Source organism: Vigna angularis, chromosome 10 (assembly GCF_016808095.1).
Source record: "Vigna angularis cultivar LongXiaoDou No.4 chromosome 10, ASM1680809v1, whole genome shotgun sequence".
Classification (NCBI taxonomy): Eukaryota; Viridiplantae; Streptophyta; class Magnoliopsida; order Fabales; family Fabaceae; genus Vigna; species Vigna angularis.
In genome coordinates this window covers 10715081-10742975 of record NC_068979.1, presented here as the reverse complement: position 1 = coordinate 10742975, position 27895 = coordinate 10715081, and the positions used below count along the sequence as shown (strand labels likewise).

At 34.7% G+C, this 27895-nt stretch overlaps 2 protein-coding genes across 7 annotated transcripts; one reads left to right on the top strand and one right to left on the bottom strand.

Moving 5' to 3' along the window:
* Positions 1–207: 207 nt before the first annotated feature.
* On the bottom strand, positions 208–2764 carry LOC108335055 (mediator of RNA polymerase II transcription subunit 32). Its single transcript, XM_017570976.2, has 2 exons — positions 2240–2764; positions 208–992 (listed from the first exon to the last, which is right to left on the bottom strand). The coding sequence occupies exon 2, from the start codon at positions 847–849 to the stop codon at positions 409–411; it is 441 nt and encodes a 146-aa protein (XP_017426465.1). The 5' UTR covers positions 850–992; positions 2240–2764; the 3' UTR covers positions 208–408.
* A 446-nt stretch (positions 2765–3210) lies between these two features.
* On the top strand, positions 3211–26962 carry LOC108335617 (transcription initiation factor TFIID subunit 1). 6 transcript variants are annotated; one of them, XM_052869447.1, is made up of 21 exons: positions 3211–3905; positions 4281–4387; positions 5403–5465; positions 5616–5661; positions 7437–7685; positions 9828–9946; positions 11519–11675; positions 11913–13026; positions 14095–14297; positions 14432–14669; positions 17293–17629; positions 17772–17981; positions 18369–18461; positions 18905–19108; positions 20353–20559; positions 22613–23099; positions 23289–23395; positions 23614–23736; positions 24389–24451; positions 24927–26018; positions 26315–26962. In XM_052869447.1, exons 1-21 carry the CDS (start codon positions 3860–3862, stop codon positions 26678–26680), a joined length of 5631 nt encoding a protein of 1876 aa, XP_052725407.1. In that variant the 5' UTR covers positions 3211–3859; the 3' UTR covers positions 26681–26962. The 6 variants fall into 6 exon arrangements, with proteins under 6 accessions (XP_052725407.1, XP_017427132.1, XP_017427131.1 ...); XM_017571643.2 differs by having other exon boundaries at positions 23289–23473; XM_017571642.2 differs by having other exon boundaries at positions 23289–23473; positions 23605–23736.
* The last annotated feature ends 933 nt before the right edge of the window (positions 26963–27895 follow it).

Genomic DNA, 27895 nt, shown 5'->3' with positions numbered 1-27895 from the left:
TTTTTAAAAAGTTGGAGATATAGGATAAAAATGAAATATTAAAAGGTTAAAAATAAAATTTCTGGAAGTACAAAATGAGATGTTAAAAGTGTAGGATGAAACACTCTTCTTTTCAACGTAATGTCTTATTTGGAATGCAGTTTCGGAATTGCACGACTTGTATACATTTTATAGTGTTTAATAAATTCATAGTGGAACTCATACAAATTTGTAGGTTAAAATAAAATACATTAATTATGACCAACATAAAACTAAGGAATGTTGTCACAGATGCACAATACACATAAGTTGCATTCTTTAACAGCTTAACAAAGAGCTAATACTTAACATGGTATAAAATGCCGAAAACAGTCTACCCTAAGAAAGATCAGTATAGAGAAATATATAACATTAATCATCAAATTAATGCTACTGAGTAGCATCTTCAGAAAACCTCGCATCGAATGGAGCTGAGGGATGGGAAAGAGCTGAATTAGCAGAACTAGCTCCAGAACCATGCTGCAATTCAATGACAAGCCATCGAACTGCTTTACTCATTTGTTCCAACCGAACTGCACTTATGGGAGGAAGACCAGTCATGGTAGCTTGTCCAGGTTTTCCTGCCACAGGCCTTGTTGCCTCATCCACTAGACACTCGGATCCTATTCTTTGCTTCACAGACTCCACAAACTCCTCAGCTTGATCACATGCTACTCTAAACAATTCCCACTTCTGCTTAAAGTTCTCTAGAGCAGTATCTGTAGCTGTTGTTTTAACGGAACCAGCATTTTCTTTGGCCTCTAACACATTGGCAGCAGCAGAAACAAAATCTTGATAGGCATTATTCAGAGAATCAACTACGCTGTCCATTGGGCTGCTTGTGTTAACCAAATAAATTCTAAGATTCTTGTTACTACAGATCCTAAGGAAAAGAAACACCGAAGGAATTACAGCTCAAGAACAGCAGCTACTAATATCTCAAAGCTATTTGTCTCCGATCCTGATATTGTTCACTGCAAATACACCAAATATTCGTATGAAAGACTATAATATCACTATGAAAAAAAAAACGGTATGAATGGTTGAATTATCAAAAAGGGAAGACTGCTATACCAAGCACCCTATAAACATGTACACAGATCCACCAGTTAATTTTTTTCTCACATAGGGGATATAAATATTATAAAGTAAAAAAGTATCTGATCAGAAATAAAAATATAATAAAGTAAAACAAAAATTGCTGGTCATGAATCAAATACAGTAAAACTAAAATCTGCCAAACTCTGATATCATAAATTCAAATCTATCATTGTACCCAATCAAGAACATTTCGATTCAACTTATAATTGTTTTAGGCACAGTGAACATGTTCAGCAATAAGCATTCAACATAAATATTAATTGATTGAGGCAGATTCTAATGACATAAACATTGAACCATATTTCTTCTCAAGAAAGGCATTCAGATTGATACCACTGTTTTGTTTTACAATGATTCTAACTTTAATCCACCGTCCTGAAAAACCTCACCACTTTCATCTCACCCTGTTCATTACCAACTCCTTTCCAGAATGAAGATAACACAGGGCCTCATCCTCATCCACATCTCCTTTTTCTTTTCTAAAAAAGAAAAAAAATCAAAAGAGGATACTGTCGTTAGTTAAAAGAAAATTCAGCACTTTTCTTGGTCTTGGTGCCCTTTTTTTCTGGCTTGCCTTAGTTCATCTGTACCCAAGTTAGAGAGAAACGCAGATTCCCAAGTCCCCACACAAATACAGCGTTGTGTGGTTTGTGGAGCTGTGATTGTACTAAATTCACATGCCCCTATCCTCATGATATGAATTTTGAGTGTCCTTTGAGGTTACCTATTAGTATATTAGAGGCTAAGCCATTCTTGGCACATAACGGAACAGAGAGCTCTCTACTCTCTAGTGTCTACACAACTGCAACTTACACAGTTTGGAACATTGTAACACAGAAAAAAACTCAATAGGCCTATTATAATCCTTTTTCAACCCAAGCTTGCAGCAAAAACATAGAACACACCCAATAGTATAAGAATAAACCAACTGACAGAAACAACAAAACAAAACATGCATGCTCACATACTCCTGATCAATCTCATCTCGTAGCGTCAATTTCAACCAATAAATCAATGTAAACACATTCATACTTGGTTGGACTCAAATGCTTAAGAGAACAGAAAAGCACATTTATTTTACATCATTATCCATTGCAAATAAAGTCAGGTAAATTTGAACCTTGGAAGGGGACAAATCCTTCACTGCTACACCTCCAAAATCTGTCACGAATTAGGGTTCAGATGGGATGATCCGTGAGGCTCGGTCCGGCGACGAAACCGGTGATGAAGGGGTTGAGCGAAGGCGATAAAATCGCCGTAAATGGCAATGCTGCCGTCAGCGGAAAACGAGCAGGAACCTTGTCAAGTTCTCGTCACCGGAACCACCGAGCATACCTGTCCAGCTGCGGCGAACTCGCGATGACCCTATGAAGGGGGTTTGCTCCAATCAGTGAGGCCACTCGACTTAGGGTTGAACGGCGTGTGTGGAATTGGGGAAGAATGAGGAAATTTTATGAGGGAGAGCGACGGGTCAAGGAGAAAAGAGGAATTGATCAATTGAATGAGTTCGTGGTGGTGGGAGGAATGAAGAGCCTGAGCCTGAGTGTAGTGTGAGATGAGATTATGAGATGAGAAACGCAGAGATGAGAGTCTGAGAGATAAACGAGATGAGAATCTGAGAGGAGAAGAAATTAGGCTGTGCTGCAGAGCAAAGCACATGTTTATTTCTTCAACAAAACCGGGCCATGTCCGGACTTGACCCGCGGACTGGCCCAATGGGTTGACAGATTGGGTGGATCTTGTTGATGTGGATTGACGGATTGTCCATTTTTGAAAAAAAAAATATTATTTAAAAAAATAAAAAATCTAAAATATATTAAATTTGGATGTATTTTTTCCAGTAATATTAAAACAATTGATTTTATGAAACAAGTTAACAAAGATATGAATTGATTTTAAGAGCACTAAAAACTAAACAATATAGTACAATATATAAATTAATTATTCAAAGAACTTTCGATTTTTGTAACTTAAAATTAAACTATAATTTTTTAATATAAAATTATTACAAGTTATGAAAAAGTATAGGTATTTTGGATATGTTTTGTGACAAAGTTTTGTATTTTATAGAAGTTTAGGGATGCCAAAGAAAGCAAGGGGTGCAGAAAGCAATCGGAGAGTCGAGAATATCACCCTGGTGGTATCACTTTCAAAATAAATAACACAGCTTGCGGCATCAACAACATGCAACTCAATTCGGAATAAAGGGTCTTCTCGACGAACACCCTGGACGGCGTCGAACACGTGGTCGCAGATCTCGAGCGTCTTCTTGAGGGTCTTCTCAGCCTAACGCCCTCCTCTGCCACGTCCGCATACTCCCGCCTCCCTCCTCTGCCGCGACAACCCAATGAAATGAACGATTTCATCTTCAATTAAATAACAGACCGTGCGATAACAACAAGCTGCAACTCAATTAGGAAATTTCTGATAAACTCTAAAGGCTGATTCGCCGGAACTCTTCGTCCGTTCACCAACAGGCCAGGGCAGTATTCTGTTCTGCTGAATTTAATCTGGTCCGCGGCGAGGAAACCTAATTTGCGGGCTTCGTTTTCTTTAGGGGACGAAGGGAAAAATTGCAGAGTGGAATAGGGTTAGTGAAGTTTAAATAGGGTTTTCGAGGCACAGAAGCACTAGAAGAAGGCAGTAATCGAAATTGATTTTGCTGGAATTGTGTTTTGGAGCTGCTGTGATGAGTTCGTGCTGAATTGGGCTATAATTCGTATAGCTCTGGTCCGACAGCATGGGTTACGATTCGGCTAGCCCCTCGCAGGATGGGAGGGACGAAGGTAAGTGTCTGCAATCAAAATTGGGGAATTGTAGCATGGGAAGTGATAGGAACAGGGGAAAGAAAAAAAAAATGAAAATAAAGGAAAAAAATTGCTTCAATAGGGAAACGGGTTGCGTAATTGGATGTGCAGTCTAGTTGTTCAGTGCTGTAGGATCGGAACATGTTTTTGTTCGCTTGTTCTGGCTGTATGCTATCATATCTGGGGCTAGAATTGGGAGTAGGATTGAAATGGTTATGCTGAATTTTAAGTTAGTGGCTATGTGCTGAAATAGGATATCTGTAAGCTGAAGTTCACGTGATGTTCTAGTATGTTATATGGTTTGTTGTTTGGTATAGTTTTATGACTCCATGTCTGATGGATTTGAAATGATAGATGATGAAGAAGAATATGAGGAGTCTGGCAAGGGTAATCGGTTTCTTGGGTTCATGTTTGGAAATGTAGATAATTCTGGTGATCTCGATGTTGACTATCTTGATGAGGTAATTTTATGCCGCCTTTAATGTTGCATTTGCATTTGGTGGGCAAACCATTTAGAAATTCAGGATTGAGCTGATGCATGCATAAATGTCATGCTTAGATTTCTTTGTAGTAGGTTTTTTTTACTCAATCATAGTGTTTCTGTTATCTTCCTGGATAGTTATACAGCCCAAACGAACTTTCATAGCTATCGTATATTTATAATTGGTAAGTAGAGGTTTTTAATTTACTAAACTTCTATTTTGGAAGATTTAAAGCCACTATATTTGAGATTCGTACTTTGTGGGGAACTTTTACTTGAGTCGTGCTTTGTAAGTTCTAGAAAGCAAAAAGGAGGCATTTTGAAGCTTGTGTTGCTCAGTATGATTGTACAAAGTCTAAATTATCAAATTACATGCAATTCAATTTTGGAGGATTTTAGTATTTCGTGTGCAAACTGCAAAGATTTATTTATTATTTGCTATATGTGTATTTGGTTGCATGTTGGAGAACATCAGAAGTTACTTTGCCTTTTGGAAACGTCATTTCAGTGAAAATGATGTTTGGTGGTTGTTGGATAGGATCAATTTTGCCTCCAGTCCTTGGTTTTGACTAGAAGTGATAAAAAGTGGTTTTTTTTTTGGGTTAACAACTTTACTTTTGAATTTCATATCTCAAACTTGCATTTTAGGTAAAATATCTAAGACAAATTATTCCACTTCAAAATCAATTTTAACAAATCCAAAAAATAAGATTTTTCGTAATTAAATTTATGTACTAGGCTGCTGTCTTTACTTTATGCCTTTAACTATTTTCTATGACATGGGCATGCCAGATTAGGAATGATCCAGGGAATAATAAATTGAAGGTTCTAGGAAAGTTGGTCTTCCTAGAAAACAATTGCACAATTTATGATATGTATACATGTTATGAAAATTAAATTATACCGATTGTTGAATTGCTTCTTGGTTTATTTATGTATATCTGTTTTGGTGAAAAGTTTTAAAGCTGTGCTAAATAAACTTATTTCTTCTTTAGGATGCAAAGGAGCATCTTTCTGCATTAGCCGATAAGTTGGGTCCATCACTGACAGATATAGATGTAAGTAAATCTAAATATCATTACCTGTTTGAGTTTGGAATTCAGAATGTTCTCTCTGGAGGCTCTTAAGAAGTGTCTAATTATCAGATTTTCCTACTGTGTTTCTTTCCTTCAGTTTCTGTTTTGACGATGATAGTAATTTGTTTGCAGTTGTCAGGAAAATCACCACAAACACCACCTGACGTTGTTGAACAAGGTGAAGTCTGCCAGGAAAAAACTATATCATGCAGTTTTTGATATTCTGTTGGTATCATTTTTTTCCCTCATCAACTGAGAGCACTTCACCTGTGTTTTATTTGTACTGAAATTCTTTCCCACACGGCATATGTTTGGTAGAGAATATCATATAGCAGCTCATTGTCTTTCTTTCTGAAAGAAGAAAATTCCGAACATCTTATGAGAAATTCTGCCACTATACTTTCTATCACGCTGTATTGTTGATTGAAATTTGTTGGAAAATCACAAAATTTTGTTTCTCACTTCTTATTGATGACTCTTCCCTAATTTTGTAGTTTATAGTATTGTAAAACTGTTGAGCTGCTGCAATGTGTCATTTCTGTGTACAATTCGGGCCCACTTTTTCCCACTCATGCTCTTGTGCAGAGCACAAACTCATTGCTAGTTTTTAATTAATTTTACCAATAGTCGTGTATGAGCTAAAAAGAATGTTTCACTAGCATTCCTCATCTTGTATGTATATATATGCATGTATGTATATGGTATTGAAGGCTTAGAGTTAACACTTCTTGGTGTAATTCTCCATTCTGGAAAATATTTCATGATTTTTTAGTTGTAAAACTAAAACATCAGTAGTGATGTCCGAAGCTTGGGGCTAACAAGGGCCAGTGGCACAAGTCAATAGAAGTAGATCGATAAAACAAACACATGTGAAGTTTCTCTGATGGGTTGCAACCGGTATTAATTAACTTGAGTGAATAATTGTCATTCATTAGAAGCCATACATTGTTACATATAGATATTGGTTGGAACTTAAAATATGGGTCGGAGCTCCTGGCTTCTGTTTGCTCCAAAAGGATTTTCCTTTGGGGAAGTACATGTTAGTCCAAATGAATTGATATATGAAATACTCTGGGATTTGATCTGTAGAGGATGTTAAGGTTTTATGCAGTGGAGCTCTTTTTATGGTTTGTTGTGTTTTAAAGCAAAATGCAAGAAAATTACAGTGAGTAGCTCCAGCTGTTGAATTTTTATTTGGGTTAAGGATAGTTTCCATGATTTTTTTGTTTTTATGGAATTGTGATCCTTGCATACAAGGTTCTCGCACAACCGAGTGTCAGTTTGGAGAGTCTTCTCCACAAGCTCTCCTAGGAGAGAAAAAAAGAAGAAAAAGTGAAATTAGTTTTTCTGTTAATTAAATTAACTTGTGATTTGACTTGACTAATTTGTATTCACTATTTCCTATTAGCTTTACCAAAATCTGATTTTTAACTTGTGTAAGTTAATTTTATCTCTTAGAGAAAAACTAATTTCATTTTTCCTTATATTTTTCTTAGAGAATTGCTTAGGGAGAAGTTTTCTCTAAACAAGCCCTAGGTCTTCTTGAGTGGCATACCCGAAATTCAGACATGGGGTCCCACAGTAATTTTCCTGCACAGTGCATTATACAAATTTTCCTTTGTCATCCTAAGACATAGTCATGTGACAGCTTTCTCAATTTATTTTGAGTTACTTTGACAGATTTGCAGAGGGATTTGAGAGTATCTCTGCATGATGTACAGTTGATTTTGTTATTGTTGTTTTCTGTTGGGAGGATTTCTGACCCTTCTGCTCCAACATTTCTTATTCCTTGGAAATTTCATTGGATAAAGCTAATGAACATTAAGGACATTTGTTGTCTGGAAAATAGTTTGAATTTGACACAGTGAAGCCTTGTTTAAAAGAGCAATATAAGCATCTCTTTTCCGCTTTTCTGTAAAATAGTTTACTAACTTTGGATTCTTTTAATGTTAGACTGTGATGAAAAAGCTGAAGACGCTGTTGATTATGAAGATATTGATGAAGAGTATGATGGTCCAGAGACAGAGGCTGCCAATGAAGAAGACTATTTATTGCCAAAAAAAGAATTTTTCTCTGCTGAAGCATCTGTATGTATGGAATCCAAAGCTTCTGTATTTGATGATGAAAATTATGATGAAGAATCTGAGAAGGAGCAAGACTTTCTGAATGAAGATTCTAAACCTGATAATATCTCCTTACTTGGTAATAATTTTTTACACGAATTGCACCACCACTTTGTTATTGTTGTTGTATTTTGTCTGGTTTTAACTTAAAACATGAATTTACTTGTTATGTTGGTTTTACTCCACATAAAAGGGCTAGAAAGATTGATTCTTGTAATCTAGCTATGGCATTTTTATGCAGCCCTGTTCAGATGTTGGCTGGAGACAGATTTATGGTGTGTTTGGATTTCAGTTTCAGTTTTCTTTGAACACTGTGCCAACATATATGAACCTTTTTCTTGGATCCAGTCAGAAACAAAGTTCACCTCAAACTTCAATTAGCTTAAAAACTATGATGAGTTGCTTTTTATTTTTTAAAATTCTAGTTGAGTTCAACTCAACTTAATTACCTAATTGAAATCCAAACACATGTACTGTTATCACGAATGAGAGTGCTTCAACTATTTTACTAAAGTTTTTGTGGCTCTCTTTACGTGCACCTTAAATATAGTTCTTTTTCACTTTCACTGATGACAGGTTTTGAAGTATATGTTGTTTGATTGATATATTTTCTTTTAGGCATTTTGTTCACTACCAAGTGATCGTTTAATGACATCCAGTATTCTAGCTAAGCTGTGGATGAGTTTTTGACATTCTGTTTGATGCATGAAATTTAGAAATTGAATGTGCATGAGTGCGACTAGGCACACTTGTGAACAATTTTATATATATTAATTCCTTAGCTTGTGAGCTGATTTTCTGAGAATTAGTTGTTAGATTATGCTATAAATTGTCACTGTAATAAATTTACTTTGGCTCTATACATTATTGCTAGCCAATGTTGGATCTTAATTGTTAAACTATAGGAAATGGAGAGACATTGAGTTAAAATTAACAGAGGTGCTTTATTTGTATTGAGAAAATGAAATCAATACAATAAATAGAAGAGATATGATATGCTCTAATAAAAATATTAATATGACACAGGAATATAACAATATTCCTAATAATATTTTATAACCTAGGTATTCCTGTTTCTAAAAGATTATTGAAGATATTCTTGATTATAAATGATCCCTAGCTTGTTTTTATAATTATAAAATTCCCCCTCAAGCTGGAGCATATAAGTCATGTGCTTATATTGCTGTAAATATGATTAATCCTTGGTGAACATGTCTACCAACTGTTTACTATAATTGACAAATCGAGTGGCAATATTTTCAAACTCCAACTTTTCTCTCATGAAATGATAAATGACCTGAATATGTTTGAAAGATAAAATTTTAAGCAGTGCGTAATTCTGCTTGATTGTGACATAAAAGGTGTATTTGGGAATTTTCTTCAAATTTAAGCTCTTGGACGTGTTGCTTTTGACATATGAGCTTATAATTGTCTAATGCCTTTTCTGTTTCTACACTTGATTTTGCCAGAACAGTTTGTTTCTTACTTTTTTACAATATTAAGTTACCTCCAACAAGAACACGATACCTGAAGCTTCTATACTTGATGACACTGCCAATCAATGTTAGAGTACCAACCAATTTGAGTATTTCCCTCATCTTCATTAATAATGCCTTTAGGATTTAGGGTTTGTACAACTGCAGCTCAATGGTCTTAATAAAGAGAGTTTATAAATTGACTAACTATACTCATTACAAAGGCAATGTTAGGACGTGTCACAATGAGACAATTTAGTTTACTAAGTGTTTGTATCTCTTTGGTCAAACGATGTATTGCATATGAGAAAGAAATCAATATTGATATTGTTTCTTTTATTCCTATTAGAGAAAGAAATGAATAAGACAATTTATGGAATCAAATCTATCCTTTATAAATAAGAAAGGGTTGTGTTATGTGTAATAGTAATGTATGAAATGTATTAATTGTTGTTATAGGGTCCAATTTTTTGCAATAAATGATTAATAAGATCCTTACAGGAGTAAGTTTGACCACTTACTAGAAAGTATTTAAGAAATCAATCCTGGTTTTTTGTGTGTAGACTTTGACTATCAACCAAGTTTTGTATTTGTCATCTGAACCATCAATATTATATGTTAATTTGAAAGCTTGGAAATTTTAGGAAAGAAAAATAAAATTGCTTGTTTTCCCTTAATAAATGGTAGATGTACCTCATATTATATTGGAATCTTGCAGTTCACATATGCTAGCTTTGTTCTTTCAGAGGAGCAGGAAGAGACTTTGGTAGAGGCATCTAAAGAAGAGAGTGCTCTTGAACGTGAATTACATGTTGACTCACTGCAAAGTGAAGAATTGGATGCCGATATACAAAAACCTGAGGAGGTATATTTCAATTTTGCCACCTCTTAAATATTTCTTTTTGGCGTTTGATATTTATTCTTCTTGAAATTATAATAGGGTTTTGGGTATAAAGGGATGGAAACGAAATAAGAGAGACTGAAGGCACCTTGATTGATATTTGACTTGATATAAACAACTATCCTTTATTTATTCTTATACTAAATCATAATCTGAAGTTCCAGCTACGTGAGGAAATAAGTCATAAAACTAATATATGGAAATTAATCCCAAGAGATAAGATATTCTATGATATTATGTAGATATCATTGGATATTCTTCATATATTTTAACAATTCTCATGAATGATATTTAAGTTCTGTACTATTCTGATAATTAAAGGGAATGTATGTACTGTTTTAACTCTGAACCATATTTGACCTTCAAGTTGTATATTGAATATTTTTTATTAGGTTACTTGTAGTCTTGCAGATGAGAATATAAGTGATTCAACTATATAGATAAAAAGATTTGATGGATGGCTTAGTTGATATAGTTTGGAGGGCTGATCTTCTGATTAATAAGCTGGGTAAATAGAAGAACGTTTTCTGTTATTAAGAAAACTGATTGATCCTGATATATCTTTTAAATTCGTTTATACTGGATGCAATCTTAATTAGAAGTAGGAAATACTAAAATTGGTGTACTCATATACGGCCAAACTTGTCCATACAGAGAATTAAAGTCAAACTATATGTAGTACTCAAACTATATTGACACTGAATGATAATCCAGTGTGTTTGTGTATGTTTATATATATGTGTGTGTGTGTGTGTGTGGTTTGAGCCCATGAGCACATGTTAAGGAATTCAGTCCTTTGCCAATGTCACCCTATGATCCTCATTCTTCATAATTTTGTCCCCTTTTGCTTTTGATTAATTTTAGGGAAAGATAGCTCCCTTATAGTGACCTCAAACCCTCCCCAAAATGAAATATGAAAATATTAATCTGTAAAGTTGAATAATAAGTTGTTTCGAATACCAAATAATATTAATTCAAGTGGACAGCAAATTGAAACCTAAAATAATCTTGGGGACATTGTGGTGCTGTTTGCTCCTTTTATTCAACTCTGCCTAGTGGGAAAAGTTGGTTGTTGTAGTGGAGACGTGGGACAAGCAGTGATATAAGCCTGTGCCAAACAGTTTTAAGTTTTTGAAGAGTTGCTACTTGAAATATGCATAATTGCACATAACTCTCGACTTTGTTTTGAAAGGGTGGTGTTACTGGCCTATTTATTATTTTACTTGATGCATTTAAAAAACAGCAAATAGGATGGCATTTCAGTTTGGTGCTTTGTAAAGGGCTAAAGTGGGGTGGTGAAGAGTAAAAGGATTTCTCTGTGATGTATGCATCAAATTGATGACAAGTTGGCAACTTGTGTGTGTATTTGCTATTAACTGTGAAGTATACCGACTGTAGTACCATGCTATAAGCCCAGCCAATTAGTAATGCTTACATTAGCATATTTTTTCTCTAACATTGATGATAATTATTGTTGATAGGATTAAGTTTGACTTTCTATTGACATATTAATTTCTTAATTGATGAAACAAACAGGAAGGGACTGAAGTCCAGAAAAGGTCTATGGCTATGCCTTTGCCTGTTTTATGTGTGGAAGATGGTGTGGCAATTTTACGCTTCTCTGAAATCTTTGGCATTCATGAACCTCTCAGAAAGGGAGAAAAGAGAGAACACCGGCAACCTATTACTAGAGGTAATTGGAGATTGGAAATGTTTACCTGAATTCTCTTTTTATGTGTCAGTCTATTGTATCTTTTAGGAGAGAGATGATTAGAAAATTAAAATTGTTGTTGCACTATTTGTACAGTATGTGAGGGAAATTAAGGGCTGCCAATGGTGAGATTTGAATGGAAAAATGAGTGCTATCTTTTTGCTGTGTTTGTATGTGGGGCTTCTGTTCTAATGGCCATTTTATCTGTCATGTTTGCAGATAGATACAAGTCTTTGGATTTTACTGATGATTTTGTAGAAGAGGATGAAGAGGAATTCCTCAAGGGTTCCTCCCAGAGTCTCTCACAGACTAAACAAGTTTCTGTAGTTCATAATGATGTATCAGAAAGCAACGATGTTGACTTGGAGTTTCCAAAATTTGGGTTTCTTCATACTGAGCCCTCAGTGGCCAGGAAAGATGATCATCAATCAAAGGACTCGTGTCATAGTGCTGAACCAATGAAAGGGGATTTTGAAGAAGACCTTTCCTGGAAAGATCATCCTTTCATATGGACCAACTTTTATCCTCTTGATCAGCAAGACTGGGAAGATGAAATCATTTGGGGCAATTCTCCTGTTCAAAGTAATAATAATATTGAAAGCTGTGAAGTTTCTGGACCTGAGTTGGGAGTTTCTGGTGGCAGTGAAATAGAAATTGAAAGTGGGATCCAGAATATTCAGCTGGAGCCTCACAAGATACTGGAAGATAAAGATCATAATGTCTTACTCAGCTCGCCTGTCTCGTTGGAGGCCTTTGGCTCAAGGGATTCTTCTGAAGCTAAAACCAATCTAATATCTAGAAGTCTTTTTCATCCCCAACTTTTAAGGTTAGAATCCAGATCTGAAGTGGATAGTTCTATTCTTGCAGATGGAAAAGAGGGTGAGATATCTAAACATAATCAAAGTGGTCAAATTACACGTTTTAGCAAGGCTATATCAAAAAATAGAGACATGATGGAGGGTTCCTGGTTAGACGAGATAATATGGGAGGAGCTTGATCAGCCTGTGGTGAAACCAAAGCTTATTTTTGATCTTCAGGATGATCAAATGCACTTCGAAGTTTTGGATAGCAAGGATGGTGCACATCTTCGTCTTCATGCTGGGGCTATAATTTTAACTCGTTCTTCAAAATCAAGCAGTGGGGACTCATCTGAAGTACCAGGACATGGAAGTCAATATGGATGGCGATATGTGTCTAATGACAAACATTATTCAAATCGTAAAACTTCTCAACAATTGAAATCAAATTCCAAAAAACGCTCGGCACATGGTGTCAAAGTTTTCCACTCTCAACCTGCGTTGAAGCTGCAGACAATGAAATTGAAGTTGAGCAAGTAAGTATTTATTTGTTTGGAGGAGGTAGCTTTTTGGTCCGTAGCATGTTTTGGCTTAGAATATTATATTCTTTAAGATGAACTTCAGGTAAAATCTTACATTTAGAGTTACTTGATGATTAGGCTACTATATACCCAATATGGTAAGAGCATCATATCTCCACATGTTTTGGGTTTTCTATCGTTCTTTCCTCTATGCAATATTCTTGAATAATATAACTTCAGTCCACAGTTTTTCTCAAACCACCATCTTTTTGAAAAAAATGTGTTTGTTCATCTGTCTGAGTGTGGGTGAACTTTTGTTGTACACTTAAATGGATAGAGTCCATGATTTGTAGACTGGTTACTTGATGCATTATCTTCTTGTAGGTTTGTTGTTTATAATTTTTTCATAGTATACCATTTAAATGGATCTCATTTTACACGCTGATTCACTTAATATAAATACAAGTTTGCAGTTCATTTCTTTTGTCACTGAACATTTCATGCAACTAAATCCCACTCTGTATACTTAACTGAACCTGTCTCATTCTCCACCATCAAATGGTGCATACATGCACTCTTATCATTTTACTACATAACTTATTTTATGTCCATCAACATAGCTCCTTATCTATTGTCAAACGTCCCTGGTAGCAAAATTTCTGGAGAAATCTCTATCATAGTGCTTTGGATGATTTCCACCAGTTACAGCTTGTGGTGGATAGAAAGATTGATTCTTTACATCTTGACCTTTGCATCAGAAATGCTATTGCAAAACAATAATAGACCTTGACACCCGTGCTTTTATTAGAGAACAACTCATTGAATTTGAAGTTTGAACCTAGCTCACAGTTTCTATATTAGCTCATAATCAGTCACCATTTGACCAGTCCATTTGTTTATCTGTTAGTTGTCTATAACAATGCTGAGATTTCTTATGTTCTTTATCAAGTTCTTGCAAAACCTTTGTTGATTTGTGTATAAGTGAGGCATAAGTTCTATAATTTATATGGGGTTTTAATATCTATTGTCTGCATGTGCATTGTAGATTTTCTGTCATTATAGTCTTACCAACTCTTTTTGCAGTAAAGATATTGCAAATTTTCACCGGCCAAAAGCATTATGGTATCCCCATGACAATGAGGTTGCTGTCAAAGAACAAGGGAAATTGCCAACACAAGGACCCATGAAGATTATTATAAAGAGTTTGGGTGGCAAGGGGAGTAAATTGCATGTGGATACTGATGAAACTCTCTCAACTGTTAAAGCAAAAGCTTCCAAAAAGCTAGGTTGTGAATTTTTCCTTCTATAATAAAATTTCTAATTTCTGTTATGGATTTAAAATCATTATGAGGCTGCAAGTTTGTTTTAGATTTTAGTGTACTTTCTCCCTTCTGTATGGCTGATATGAGATTTTTTGTAGATTTTAAGGCATCGGAAACAGTGAAAATATTTTATTTAGGGAGGGAGCTTGAAGATCAGAAGTCACTTGCTGAACAAAATGTTCAACCAAACTCCTTGTTACATCTTGTTCGTTCAAAGATACATTTGTGGCCAAAAGCACAGAGGGTTCCTGGGGAGAACAAGTCCTTGCGTCCTCCTGGGGCATTCAAGAAAAAATCTGATCTGTCTGTAAAAGACGGTCATGTTTTTCTGATGGAGTAAGTGACTTGAAACTTTTATCCTATGTATTTTGAAGCACTGAATTAATATTAACTTAGATGTATTATAATATATTGATATATTCTATGTATTTGCAAGCTTTTATATTTTATGCAATTTGCAAGAGTTTGTCTTCAAATCATTATGGGTCTATTTCATTTATTGAATTTGCATAATATCCGATTCATTCCCCTTTAAAGCTGTCAAACCTGAGGATCATAAGATTTGAAGGGGATATAAATTTGTGACTCGAAGTTCATAACTTGAGTCATAAGAGTTGAGTATACGAAAAATCATATTTATAGACTGGTGCATGCATTAAAAATAATACAGACAATAAAATAACTCGTAAGGATCCTCAAAGTAGTTAGCTTCAATGCATAACAGAACTAAAAGCGGGTTAACAATTTATAAAATTACTCTCCTGCAAGAACAGAGAAAAGTATTAAGAGGAAAATACAGAGTAGAACACAGTGCAAACTGGAGATGAGGAAGGCAACATCGGCATGATGGTCATGAGTGTTGTGGTAGCTCACAATGGTGAGGCTAGTGTTCGTAGCAGCAGCATTAGTGCTTCGATGGCTATTGATAACGAGACTGATAGTTGTTTGACAACAGTAGCAGAACAAAAGGGCCATGTGATTTGGGCTTCTTTTTCTGGTCAACCTTTAGTCTTTTAACCTAGAAATGCACTGTTTTAACTCTTGAGCCTGTGTGTTCAAACCAAAGCGGAACAATGTGGTGCATGATCCTGCAATTTCATGAGCAACCATGCAATCAGAGTACTGTCTTTGCCTCCTGCAATCTGCAATGGGCATGTGTCCCTCAAACTCGCAGGATTATGTGCGCGTATAACAATCTATTTTCTTTTTTATAATTTTTTTTTTAAGAATCTTATATTCGATAAATTAATTTTCAGTGGGAAAAAAGAGAAGCACAACTATGGGGAGACTAATATTCTCCTAAATAAACAAAATGAAGAAGAACGAGAGCAAATGTCTTAGTATGTGTTAGGAAGTTAAAAGTATATGAGAGAAGAAATAAAAGAGGAGGGAATTAAAGGCGGGAAAAGTGGTTAGTTAGTTAGTAGAGAGAGAGTATAAATAAAACTTAGTTTGCTGAGGAGAGGGTATTATTCATATTTTACTTTTGGGTATAGACTGGATCTCTGTTCCAGTGGAGGGATTTAGGCTTCCTTGAGGGGGTGAATACTTTTATTTTCCATACAGTGAAGATTAATAATACATATACTATACTTTCAATTCTGTGATGTGTGTGTTTTGGTGAGACAAGAGAGATCGACCAGGTTTCTTGAATAAAGAAACCTAACAGTATGCTCTATACTCTTCAAAGCAATATTGATCAGAGTGTATTCATTAGAGAATCTGTATATTATCAACGAGTCCACTGACATGTAGAAATGGGTGACTGAGTTTCTTCTGGCATATTCATTCATGGTCGAGTATCTTGTTCTGTTTTTTTCCACTGTCTGTTTTATATTTGTTAGGTTATTCTAAATTTTTCTTCTTTTCCCTTCCCTCTTGTGTGTTGTTGGTGGTGGGTGGGGGAAGTGTTGAAGGCTAGAAGGAGAATGGTACACGATAATATTTATTATTCACTTGCTGTGAGAAAAGTTTCATTTTTGTAGATTGAGAATAACAAGTTACTAATTTGAGAGGTACAGTGCCATTTTGGTTAATAATTAATAACATCCTTTGCATCTTGAATTCTCCTAAAACATTTTTGTTTTCACATATTACTGATGCTATATGCAATTTTTTTCTTTTGCCTGGTGATATATCCATTTCCATTTGCAAGTTCTGGGGTGTTGACTTTGGCTGACTAAATTTTGGAAGTATCCTTTTTATACCAAACAGCCCTCCAACTTGTTACTTTGCTTGTTGTGTAATTTCATATGTTTATATTTCTTCCTTGATTGAAATTTAGGTAAGACTAGGATGGTACCATGGTGTTAGATAGTAAGAGAAATTAGATATGATTATATAAATAGGGAAAGAATGGTAGAAGTATTCTTTAATTTTGTTAGCATTTTCGTGAATTGGGCATTGGCTCAGTTGTAGAGAGGGAATCACTGGGATAATAAAATTATACCTACTCAGTTTCTGCCTTAACAATTTTGTGTATTAGTGAATACTCATCTGAAAATAAAAATCCTTGCTATTTATATTGTTTTTGCATATCAAGTATGTTCTAATGACTTCAACTCTATTATATTAGGAACAATGTTGCGGTTGACTTTAATGTTTTTTTTTTTAATTTGTTGCCTGGAATTGGGATACACTTTTGTTTCTCTTTGGGACCTAGTTAAATGGATGAGGGTTGAGGATACCCCATTAGGATTCTGGGAATTGCATTTATTTTAGTCTATTTTACAGTTCAGTTTTCAAGTGCACTGTTAGTAGTTAGTTGTTAACATAGCTTTTTGTATCATGTTAGGTGGCTAGTAAGTTACTAATGCCAACTGTTAGTAACTGTTTTTGTAACTAATGTACACATTTTAATTCCAGTTTGTACTCCTTGACCAACACAATATTCTCTCTTTCACACATTTTCTCTTAAGTTTTTATATTTTTAACGGTATTGAATATGTTCTTTTTGTAGGTATTGTGAAGAAAGACCTTTACTTTTGAGCAATGTTGGAATGGGTGCAAGACTTTGTACATACTATCAAAAATGCTCACCAGATGACCAATCTGGCTCTTTATTACGTAACACAGATAGTAGCTTGGGGCACGTTATTTCTCTGGATCCTGCAGATAAATCTCCGTTCCTTGGAGATTTGAAACCTGGTTGCTGTCAGTCATCACTAGAGACAAATATGTATAGAGCACCCGTATTTCCTCATAAAGTTCCACTAACTGACTACCTGCTGGTTCGCTCACCAAAGGGAAAGCTATCATTAAGGCGCATTGATAAAATTAATGTTGTTGGACAGCAGGTTTGTAGGTTTTTGTTTGATACTGCATTGTCTCTGAGAATTCCAGTGCTTTGTCTCTGAGAATATCACAATGGAAGGAATAAAAAATCCAATCTATATTTGTGATTTGTGCTAACTTGTTTCTCTAAATTACTCTTTGCAGGAGCCACTCATGGAGGTATTTTCACCAGGAAGTAAAAATCTTCAGACTTACATGATGAACAGGCTGTTGGTACACATGTGCCGTGAATTCCAAGCAGCAGAGAAGCGGCACTTGCCTCCTCATATCCGTGTTGATGAATTTCTCTCACAGTTTCCTTACCAATCGGAAGCATCATTTCGTAAGAAAATCAAGGAATATGCAAATTTACAGGTACAAGAGTGTCACAAAGCTTACTATTACAATATGAATGCTTAACAGAATTCTTTATGGCTTGTTTGGTTTATTACAATGTGTTCTATTTCCATTTTTTTTTCAAAGATATGTATAGAAACAGTAAAATAACAATTCTTTTCATTGTTTTCTGTACAGATTTTTGAAAACAAGAAAAAAAGTAAAAAAGGTGAAAGTTTTTTGTTATTTACAAAAATAGGAAATGAAAAATAAAAGTAATAATTTTCTCGAATGATACATTTTCATTGTTTTCAAATAAAAAGAGAAAAATGAAAATTTCTGCAAAATAGTTTTCTATTGGAATTACAATCTCAATTTGTTATTTTTATTGTTTTCTGTATTCCTGAATGTTATCTATTACTGCAGAGGGGAGCAAATGGACAGTCGATTTTGGTTAAAAAGAGAAATTTCCGCATTTGGTCAGAGGATGAATTGAGAAAAATGGTTCTGCCGGAGCTTGTGAGTTATATCATATGACATTCGATTTGTTTTTATTTATAATTTAAGACATGTCTTTCTGTTGAAATGTACTATTAATAGTAAAAAAAGTCATTTAAAATTTTTTGTGGAGGTTTGGAGGCTGTTTTCTGAATCTTAATATTTGAATTGCATGATTTGTAGACTTCTTTCTGATTCATACTATGCTTTTGGATTGTAGAAATAATAAGGGTTCATTAAGTAACAATGCATTTTATTGGATGCGCAACATGGTTATGCATTCTCACGTTGTATTGCTTTTATGATTGGGTACTCTATAATCTGCATGTTGCTTAGCTTGGGATAACGGCATGTCAATCTCCGTTCCAAATTTGGGTGCTTTTTCCTTTACTGATTATATATCCTGTTATCTTACTTCATTTAATAAGATTCCTTCGTGTTGTATTTATCTTAAATTGTTTTAGGTTTGTGCCTATGAAAGCATGCAAGCAGGCCTCTACCGACTAAAACATTTAGGAATAACTGAAACACACCCTACAAATATTTCGTCTGCAATGAGTCGGCTTCCTGATGAAGCAATAGCATTGGCTGCTGCATCACACATTGAGAGGGAACTGCAGATTACTCCTTGGAACTTGAGTAGCAATTTTGTTGCTTGTACAAGCCAGGTGATCTATGTTAAACAGTTTATTTGGCACTGGCATCTATCCTGGCTGTGTTAAAAATTTCTACTAAATGCAATGATCTCATACATGTGCACTATTTGTTTATTATTTTCTACAAGAATTTGAAACTTGGAAACATGCTATTGTTTTTCACAGAATCTTTTGAGAGGGTCTGAGAATTCTTGAGCAAAGAATATTTTGAATTAGATTTGACTACACTAAGTGTAGACTGAGTGAATTTTGGTTCCAAGAATTGTTTTTTCCAAGCTCATTAACTCGAGTGTGTTTAAGATGAAGCAGAAGGTATTCTGCTATCAATTTTCTGTTACCAAGTACCTCAAATTCCCATTTTTTACTTGGTAATTGTTTTGAATTATTTTAAATATTTTTTAATTCAAAACACACCAATTAAAACATCAAATTTCACCTAGAATGAATAAAGTCTAATGAAATCCTCAAATCTCACGAGTTTCCTTAAATTTGATCAAAATTTCACTAAATTTATGACTTCTAAACCAATAAAATGATTTCAAATATTGATTATATTACAAGTCGTCAAATGTTCGATTAAAAAGTAATATAAGAATTGATCTTTAACTGAGCTTAATGTTGCCGTGTTAAGACTTTTATTATTTGGATTGAAAATTTACTATTTCAGGGTTTGTGGTAGAAGAAAATTAAAGGCAGGATCAAATTTTCTTAATTTTTGAAGTGGATGAACTTAGTTGACTCAAAAAGATGGAGTAAAATTTCTGGAGTGGTAGCTAAAGAAATAATAGAATACAATTATGTTTTGCAAAAAGATAAACATTTCACTTATCCACTATATTTCCCCATCACTTATAAAAGCAAAAACTTGTTTTTCTAATTTCTTACCTGTAATTTATATTTTGCGACTTAATAATTGAGCCCAAAAATAGAAGTTCGCTGAAGTATGTTATAAAGGTAACCTCTTAAGCTGTGCAAGTGTTATGTTGATAAGATGATCTTTTTGCTTCTTGACATTTGCACAAGTTGACTTGTCCTGAAAGATTTTTTTTTTGCATCCTTAACTTTCCTACAATTACTGCAATTCTTTTATTTGTTTACTGTCATATGAATTCAATAGAATTTGAATACAGATGAAAATATATGTTATACTGGAGTTTAAAACCAGGCAGCAATGGTGTAGTGATAATTTGCTTGTATTCTTAAAATTAATTTTCTGTATGCTATTTATTTTACATTGGTGGGATATTTTTTAGCAGGGTAAGGAAAATATTGAACGAATGGAAATTACTGGTGTTGGTGATCCTTCTGGTCGAGGCATGGGTTTCAGCTATGCTCGGGCACCTCCAAAGGCACCAGTGTCTAGTGCAATGGTGAAGAAGAAAGCAGCTGCTAACCGTGGAGGTTCCACTGTTACTGGTACAGATGCTGATCTGCGTAGATTAAGCATGGAGGCTGCACGAGAGGTGCGTGGTATTTTAGTGATCTGTTCTGAACTGTATATGCTTATGTAAGCTATAGAGCTTGATGTTAAAAAGGCTTTTCTTTCTGGCAGGTGATAGTTTTCTCATATATTGTACTAAATTGTGTTATGAAGAAAGCTGATATTAATAGAGAATCTTGTTTTGTAATAAACTTTTTCAAGCTGCACTTCAAAAATGAAATTTGTTGCAGCAAAGTATGTTTTTTTTTTCTCGTGTTGTATTCAATTGTGCTATGAAGGAAGCTGATACTGATGGAGATATTAATGGTGAATCTTGTTTATGTACTGAACTGATAGACAAGCTGCATCTCAAAAATGAAAGTTACTGCAGAAAAATGTTTTGATATCTGTTGGAGTTCTTACATTTATTAAAAATACGACCAAATTAAGGTATTTAAGTGGAGGGTAACACTTAGCTTGTAAATCGGTTTTGTAAGGTTAATGACCCAAATACAAATTTTAAGACAGCAGCAGTGTCTACCTTAGTGAATTTTGCTAGGCTTGTTTAGTTACTCACTATCTAGCTATTATTAGACTATCCACAGATGTCTGGTCCTGCCAATTGAAATGCATGACATCTTAGATCCCCCACTTTTCTACAGCGTTGTTTAATTAAAGTATATAAGTGAAGTATAACCCTCACTTCCCAAGCCAGATTTAGTGGGTTTAACTGCGCAGATTAGGGCAGATTTTATTCCAAACAGTAGTTTTTGTTCTCTCTCTCTCTATATATATTGGTTTTCTAATCAAAAGATAAATTGCTATCATTACCAAAATCAAAGACAAAGGAGGCTCTGCATCCCCCATTTTCCCTCTCTAAAAATGTATGAATTACTAAATTGTATACCCTTAATAGACTCCACCGCGGTACCATCTCTTTTGTAATTTCCAATGAACCAAAGAACTATTAGACAAAGCTTTTTGCAGCAAACAAAGAATTTGTCTCCACCCAATGAGCTTTCCAATCTTTTTAGGTAGTGATATCAGTAGCCTGAATAACGCCCAAGAGTTTAGCTTCAAAGTTGAATTTGCTTGTAAAACATTTTGCTAGACAGCCCATGTTCTCAACTTTTGAATTTGTAAAAATTCCCCTAAATGCTGCTTTGTTGCCATATGTAGTGTAAGCTCCATCTGTATTCCACGTCCAAACTACATTTTGAGTATATACCAATCTTGTTGAATAATATTGTTTGCTTTCCTTGACCTGCAAGTGATAGTAAAAGAATTTTATACTTAATTAGATTGCATATAACCTGTAGCTATCGCAGTTATGAGAATTTTCTATTCTTAATAAGTATTTGAAGCCCCTCAGATTTTCTATTCTTAATGCATAGATACTGTATTTGAAGCCCCTCAAATTTGATCTGGTTTTTGCCATTCCAAATTTTTGCTGTTGAGTGACAGAGGATAGCATCACTGCTGCCAGCATCTTACTCCAATTCCTATTTGGATGGATATGTGTCTTAATTATTGAAGTGTCCAGCTGCTGATCCATGATGCTTTCAAGCCAAGTCCATAATCTAACTGGAAAAGGACTAGCTAAAAAAGTGATAATTTGCATTTTCAAACCCGAGTATAACAATGAGGACAAAATAAAAATACATTTCCTAAGTAGCTAATCTGTAGGCAGTTTATTATGTAACAATCTCCATGGGATAAATATTTAGAAGGAAGAATGACTTTGCTTCAAATTCTTTTCCCCCTAGAAAACTGTGGTTTAGAATAATTAATATGTAAATAAGCGTCTTCACTGGTTAATTCACCGCTTAGGTCTTCTTCCATCTAATCATATCCTAGGCATTAGCAATGAGAATCACAGTTTGTTTAATTTGTTGTACAAAATCATGTGACACTAATAAAATCCCAACATAACCATAGTTGCTTAAGCAGCAAATTAATTTTCCACAACTCAATTTGTCTGGTTTTGCCTTATTTGTGTCCTACTTGACTTTTGAATGCAATTATAGTGATGGAATAGCGTTTTATGTTTACTATGTACCATTCCTGTTTTTAATCTATGTTCTTCTCTTATCCAGGTTCTTCTTAAGTTCAATGTTCCTGAGGAAGTCATTGCTAAACAAACCAGGTGGCATCGCATTGCTATGATACGTAAACTTTCAAGTGAGCAAGCTGCATCTGGGGTCAAGGTTGATCCGACAACTATCAGCAAATATGCTCGTGGCCAGCGAATGTCCTTTCTTCAGTTACAGCAGCAGACTAGAGAAAAATGCCAGGAGATTTGGGATCGACAAGTTCAGAGTCTGTCGGCTGTAAATGCTGATGAGAATGAGAGTGATTCGGAAGGTAATAGTGATCTGGATTCTTTTGCTGGAGACCTGGAAAATTTACTTGATGCTGAGGAGTTTGAAGAGGGAGAAGAAGGTACAAATGACTTAAAACGTGACAAGGGAGACGGTGTTAAGGGTCTTAAAATGAGAAGACGCTCAACTTTGGCTCAGGCAGAGGAGGAAATAGAAGATGAAGCCGCTGAGGCTGCTGAATTGTGCAGGTTGCTCATGGATGGTATGATTTGTGTTGATCATTGAAGTATTATTACCAGATATTTTTAGCATTGAATGTGCCAAAGCTGATGTTTTTGGGGCTGTTGTAATGCAATGCCTATAGATTGTTAATTGGATCAATATTTTGAAATTGAACTCAGGTGCTACTTGTCATATTTGACCATTTTTGTTTTGGGCGATAATAATGCAGATGATGAAGCTGATAGGAAGAAAAAGAAGAAAACTAAAGTAACTGGGGAAGAAACAAGATTGGTATCAAAGATGCAATCAAAATTTGCCTTCGACAATGCTGAACAAGTTAAGCAAATAACAAATAGTTTACAATTAGATGGAAATATTCCCTTGAAAGAGGACACGATTACAGATCTTAGGGAGGTAGGATGATAATTAGTTTATTTACATTGTCCTGTCGTTTGCATCTTTGTTTAAACTGTTATTTCACAATTTATATGAATATTATGTGAAGACTTAATTTTCTATAAATAAGTCCTAATTTTATTTCATAGTTTTGGCAGGAGGAAAATTTTGGTGCCAAAAAAAGTAAATCACTGAAGGTCAATAAAGCCAAGAAGAATGATATTGCACCTATTTCTCTTCCCAATAAAAAAATCAAATTGAATATGGGAGAAGGAATTAAGGTAAGTGATCGAATTTAATCTGTTTCATCACTCTCCTTTTTCTTCCTCAAAAAACCATTTCAAGTGGTTGAGTTTATGTAAAAAGAAACAGGTATTTTCATGGCCGTAACAAAGTTTTGACTGTTTTTTGTAGATTTTTTCTTAGTCTTTTAGTTGTTTATGTTGTAAAAGTATTTTCTTCTCGTATTTTGAATTGTAACCCTAATTTGAGTGCATTTAAAATTTAAATTTGTCATAAATATCTTTTCTTCTCTTGATCTTAATAACCTTGCATCAACCTTAGACCAGCTGATAAAGGGAGCTTAACCATTAAGGTCAAATCCAAAGTGTACATCATAGTAAATGCATTTCTTTCCATTGCATTATTGATAAATTAGGACTGTCCTTGTTTGCAACTATTCGAAACATTTATCAATAATTGCTAGAATGGAAGTAAATACATGGAACTAGTCTTCTTGATACTTGTTCAGATTGCAATACATTATTGTGTTTTAAAGATGTGCTAAAAGCTTGTTGAACTCTGTATGTGGTTGTCTGAGTTTTTTGTTTGGATTGTTCCAGGGAGATTATATTGCATTCTTTCATCTATATTGTAATAATATTTTCAAATTTTACTCTGCTTCCTGAAATTATCTCTGATTTATGTATGCAGAACCAGGTGTTTAAGGAGAAAAAACCATCAAGGGAAACTTTTGTTTGTGGAGCATGTGGTCAGGTGTGTGTATCTTGAGTTGTCTATATATGTTTCTTAGTATTCCATCTGGGAGAGTCATCCTTATATGAAAACTGTAAACTTGTTTATCGAATATGAAATATATAAGTCTCAATTCTCAATTTAGATTTTTGTCATGTTGAATGTGTGTGTGTGTAATGGTAGCCTCCTGTGTATATGAGTGGATGCTTCATGGTTTGGTTTACAGTCTATTTACTTAAACTTTAAAATTAGTTTATTACATGTTGCTTTAGGTTCGATGCTTTTAATTAAAGGTATTTTTTAAATTCACTTTTGTGGATGTGAGGGTAAACTGTAACTAGGCAAGTGTATTTTGAAAACAAAGTGTGATCAGGAAACCGATGTAGTTCTGTATTTTCAACCTTAATAAAATCTAGAAATTAAAAATCCTTGATTATGTTAAAGTTTTACTCTCCACTGTTCAATATTGTGTTATAATTATTTCGTTTATGACCAGCCTGGGCATATGCGAACAAACAAGAACTGTCCAAAATATGGTGAAGATCTTGAAACTCAACTTGAATCTGCAGATATGGAAAAATCATCTGGGAAACCCATATCTGTGGACCCCTCCAGTCACTCCCAGTCTAAAACCGCCTCCAAAAAGTCAAGTTCGAAAAGCAACTCAAAGATTACTCCTGTTGACAATTCGGCAAAAATTCCACTGAAATTCAAATGTGGCTCCACAGAGAAATCTTCTGATAAACCTGTAACAGAGACCCTGCAGAACTCTGACAAACCAGTCACTTCGGATTCAGAAACTGCAAAGTCTGCTAAGGTTAATAAGATAATTATTCCCAAAAAAGTGAAACCAGATGATACACAGGCTGAATCTCGTAAGCATGCTGTTGTTATAAGGCCTCCTACTGAATCAAGTAGAGGGCTTCCTGCCGATTCAGGTAGAGGGCCTCCTACTGATACAGGCAGAGGTCAGGTTGATTATCACAAGTTACCAATTAAAATACGACCACCAACAGAGGAGCAAAGTCACAAAAGGATTGTTATAAGACGTACGAAGGAGGTTATTGATTTAGAACTGGATAGTCCTGGTGGAAACACTGGACTTCAACACAGAAAGACAAAAAGAATTGTTGAATTGTCAAATTTTGAGAAACAAAAGAAACAGGAGACCGTGTATGGAACTGGAGCTTTTCCAAAATGGAACACTAAAGAGGACAGAAGATGGTGGGAAGAGCAAGAGAAACGAAGAAATGATGCAAGACTTCGAGAAGAAGACAGAGCAAGGAGGCATCACAAAGAAGAAATGAGGATGCTCAAAGAGCAAGAAAGGTTAGATGAAATAAAAAGATTCGAAGAAGATATCAGAAGAGAGAGGGAGGAAGAAGAACGGCAAAAGGCTAAGAAGAAAAAGAAGAAGAAAAAGCCTGATTTAAGAGATGAGTATTTAGATGATCCCAGAGCAAGAAGACATGATAAGAGAATGCCTGAAAGAGACAGGAGTGGAAAAAGGAGATCTGTTGCTGAGTTAGGAAAGCTTAGTGCAGATTATATGCCGCCAACAAAACGCCGAAGAGGGGGAGGGGGAGAGGTACATTTCTATGTTTGTCTTTTTTTTTATTTAGTGGATATTTTATTTTCATGTATTGCATCTTCATACGTATTAAGTAGAAAGCAAATTTGCAATAGATTGTCATTTGTGAATAAAATAGGCCCAGAAGGAAGAATGTCATTTGTGTTTAAGATTTGTTTAAAGTACTCGGTAACAAATAGTTTTGAAGTACTCGGTATGTCTGCGGTGGCAGTCTTTGTTACTATGCTTTTGTAGCGATGTTAGTTTGTTTCACATGGCTTGACTTGTATGTTTAATTCAATTTCTGTCTAAAGGTTGGTTTGGCAAATATCTTGGAGGGCATTGTGGAAACGATGGTTAAAGATAGGTACGAGCTATCTTATCTTTTCGTGAAACCAGTGTCGAAGAAAGAGGCTCCTGACTACCTGGACATTATAGATACGCCTATGGATCTTTCCAGAATCAGGGAGAGAGTACGGAACATGGAGTACAAGAGCCGAGAAGATTTCAGGCATGACGTTTGGCAGATTACTTTTAATGCACACAAATACAACGACGGTAGAAATCCTGGAATTCCTCCCCTTGCAGATATGCTTTTGGAATATTGTGATTATTTGTTGAATGAGAATGATGATAGCCTCACTTCAGCAGAAGCTGGCATTGAAACTAGAGATTCCTAAACCATGTCAAACTCAGATCATTAATCTGGAGGTTTTGGTAGCGTTAAATCATTTTCTAAATATAGTGTAAATTCTGGTTTATAAGGATATACCAAAATGCCTCCTGTATTTTTTTTATCGATATCCAAAGAGGGTTGAAAGTTATGTGGAAACAAGATGATATATCAACCATGTAGCTTGTTAAATTTTCAGCGTGTAACAATGTAGATTGAGGTCACTTAAAGGATGATTTTAGATGTTAAAAGAACAAAATAAAAGCAGAATAGCAGCAGTTATGGACGACATCTGTACTATTAGTAAAGAAAATACTTTAGTAGTGTACTTTTAAGTTTTTTTATAATTAATCTTTCAATTACCCTTTGATTGAATCCGATTATTTAATTTTTGTAATTGCCTCAATTACTTTTTTTTTAACTTTGAACCATGAGTTTTCATTTGTTACTTTAATTTTTTGTAAATTAAGTCATTTGAACGATTAAAGTTCAGAACTTATCAACTAGATTTCTTAGTTAGTTCTTAACCCAACATATAAAACTAAATTCTTCTGTGCAAATAAATAATTGGGTTGTTCAGTGTTAGACTTTTGAAAGAATAAAATTTCTAATTTAATGTATGTATAATTAATGGCAATTAATGGCATCATATTGTGACCGCATATATTTTTTTCTTAAACATTCAGTGCTTCTATTTAGTTAGAAAATCAGTATATAAATGGGGAGTTGCTCCCTCCACCCCACACGTCTCTTCCTCCACCTCCCCAATTTTTTAAAATGCCAATTATATCCTTCTAAAATGACAATTATATCCTCAAAAGTTAAAATTTTTTATTTTTATTATTTTAATATTTTAATTTATTTAAAACTTCTGATTTACTTCCCTCTGCACCTCTTCCTCTCTTCCATTTCCGTTTACCTTTCTCTCTTCTGTCAAGCTTCTTCTCCATTTCTCCATTTCCGTTTATCATTTTCTCTTCAAGCCTCATCAACCTTTCACTTCTATTTCTCCATTTCTTTCTTCTTACCATATATAACATTTAAAATTATAAATTTAAATATAAATTACTGTAAATAAAATAAACAAATAAAATAAAAATGAAACGTAAAAGGAACACTGCCTCTGGACGGATGACATCCTTCAACGGATGTCAACATCCGTTTAAGGCGAAACGGATGTCGACATTCGTTTCGCCTTAAACGGACATCCGTTTCGCCTTAA